Source organism: Zeus faber, assembly GCF_960531495.2.
Source record: "Zeus faber genome assembly, chromosome: 15".
Classification (NCBI taxonomy): domain Eukaryota; kingdom Metazoa; phylum Chordata; class Actinopteri; order Zeiformes; family Zeidae; genus Zeus; species Zeus faber.
In genome coordinates, this window is record NC_137194.1 from 13,404,818 (window position 1) to 13,407,317 (window position 2,500).

At 40.2% G+C, this 2,500-nt stretch overlaps 1 protein-coding gene across 1 annotated transcript in view; it reads left to right on the plus strand.

The window, feature by feature from the left end:
- lad1 (ladinin) overlaps positions 1–1,485 on the plus strand; it is a 10,990-nt gene extending 9,505 nt beyond the window's left edge. Inside the window, exons 12-14 of the mRNA XM_080015757.1 lie at positions 19–108; positions 392–487; positions 983–1,485. Of these exons, the coding sequence (XP_079871883.1) occupies positions 19–108; positions 392–478 (177 nt within the window). The 3' untranslated portion in view covers positions 479–487; positions 983–1,485. The remainder of the gene's footprint in view (positions 1–18; positions 109–391; positions 488–982) is intronic.
- The last annotated feature ends 1,015 nt before the right edge of the window (positions 1,486–2,500 follow it).

Below are 2,500 nucleotides of genomic sequence, written 5' to 3' on the forward strand. Positions count from 1 at the left end.
CACCTCTGGCATCCACAGGAGTTCAGGAGCTTCACGTCGGGAATGTCAGACCGTATCAACCGACTGCTGCACAAAAGCAATCAACCTGGATCCCCCCACAACCCGACGGTCAGTCATCTCACTACGATGGTTATCTACAGGTTCAATAACTCCGTTTTTTACGACTCCAGTATCATTAGTATGTTTCTCCTTGCGTCGGCGAGGTTGTAGTGTCAGTGTATGGCCGCAGGGGGGCAGACACGGTCCTCCCACGGACGGACGTGCAGACGCGCTGTTTGGGGAGATGAGGGCAGTCGAGGTTCCTTCTCTGGGTGAAATTTAATAAACAAAAAACAAAAACAAAAAAACAAAAAAATAAAAATAAAAATCTCCCTCTCTCCTGCCTGCAAAGGACCTGAGACACGTGGACATCAGCAGCAGAAAGAGCCTGTTCGAGGCCCGGTCCGAGGCCGAGCTCCCTGGCAGGGCGCACAAGTGAAGCCCCAAGGTCAGCAACAGTGAAAGAAAATAAGAAAAATAATTACAATTTAAAAAATAAATGAAAAAAAAAATCCCCCAAATCGCCAAGTTCCATGAGTTTGATAATTTTTTTTTTGTTTGTTTGTTTATACATTATGATATGCTTTTTGTTTCATTTTGGGTTATATTTGTTGTTTATTATCTCTCATTGTATGTTGCCATATGTTTCATTTGCATTGTCTATATTTAGGGTTATTGTTTATTGTTGGGTTTATTTCCATTGTTCATTATTTAGGTTTACTTCATTTTTTTTTTATCTCTGAGTAAATATTTAGGTGGATCGTATCGTATATTATCTGTCTGTCTGTCTGTCTGTCTGTCTGTCTGTCTGTCTGTCCATCTATCTTTATCTGTCCATCTATCTCGATCTGTCTGTTTGTCTGACCTATTATTATTATTATTATTATTATTATTATTATTATTATTTTCACTATTATTATTCTTTTTTGTCTTTTTTTTATAGGTTGCCATGAGGATGAGAGGAAAGAAGAGGAAGATGATAGGAAGGAGAAACGGAGGATGGAGTGATGACGTTTTGACTGAGAGAGATAGAAAGAGAGAGAAAGAGAAAGAGAGAAAAAAATGGTAAAAAAAAAATAAAATAAAAATAACCAGGAGACTGAATGTGCCGCTTATGGTTGCTTCTCTTAACATGTTTTAAGCAGCTTAACGTCATACAGTATGTGCGTCCTGTAATAAAATGTATAATAATGTGATTAAACATTCTCTAATGCCAGGAGATAAAAATAAAGAGGCTGATATTTGTTGTAGTTTCACTTTTGAATATCAGGTTATTTCTTAAGCACTTTATAAAAAAAAGGTGAAGGTTAACTGATATAATCTCCATGCCGTGTTGACTTGCATAAATCAAATTTATGGCATCATAATTTATTTTCAAAAATGTGGGTTGCCTTTTGGTGGGTGTGTTTCCCTTTGTGCTGCCAAAATAAACATTTCTTATTAATTGTCGTGTCTGTTTATGTTGAGAAAATAAAGTGGTTTATAACTAAGAACTGTCCATTTTATTTACATTTTTCAGAAGTATAACCTTATTGCAAATGCATTTGTACTGTCTTATAACGGAGGTCTAGGAGGACATTTTAAGATAAAGGGAGGCTGTGCAGTGTCCCCCTCACCCTGCCAAATGTGTGTGTGTGTGTGTGTGTGTGTGTCTGTGTGTGTGTCTTTGTGTGTGTGTATGTCTGTGTGTGTGTGTCTGTGTAAGTGTGTATGTTTGTATGTGGGTGTGTGTCTGTGTGTGAGTGTGTGTACGTGCGTGATTTTGTGTGTGTCTGTATGTGTATGTGTGTGTGTCTGTATATGTATGTGTGTGTGTCTGTATGTGTGTGTGTGCGCGCGTGTGTCTATGTGTCTTTGTGTGTCTGTGTAGGTGTGTGTGTGTGTGTATGTCTGTGTGTGTGTCTATGTATATGTGTGTGTGTATGTATGTGTGTGTGTGTGTGTGTGTGTGTGTGTGTGTGTGTGTGTTCTGCACTTATCTTCTGTGTCTCCTAAACACGGTGACACACAGTGTCGCCTGTGGACATGAATTCACCTTTTTTGGGAATGGCGATAAGAAAGTGATACCAGCTAATCTGAAAAGGTTATTAATAATCCTCCTACCCCTCCGTCTCCCGCTCTCTCTCTCTCTCTCTCTTTCTCTCTCTCTCTCGTTCGCTTTCTGGGGTCACTTTCTGGCCCTCAGCAAAACTCTGAGGACATTATTTGGCCCCAGCGCCGCTGGAGAGTCCCCATCAACGTTCTCTCTCTTTATCACTCCATCCTTCTCAGGTAGGTTCTCAGGTCACAGTGAAAGAGTGAAACAAGTAAAGCAGAATGGGTTGTAGAGTGCTCAGTTGATGTCCGTTGGGTTGCTCAGAGCCCAATTCACGAAAGGTTTTGTTCATGTGCAGATTTCTAGAGGAGCACCATGTCTGACAGCGAGGAAGTGATGGAGGAGTATGAAGAGTAAGTTACTGTA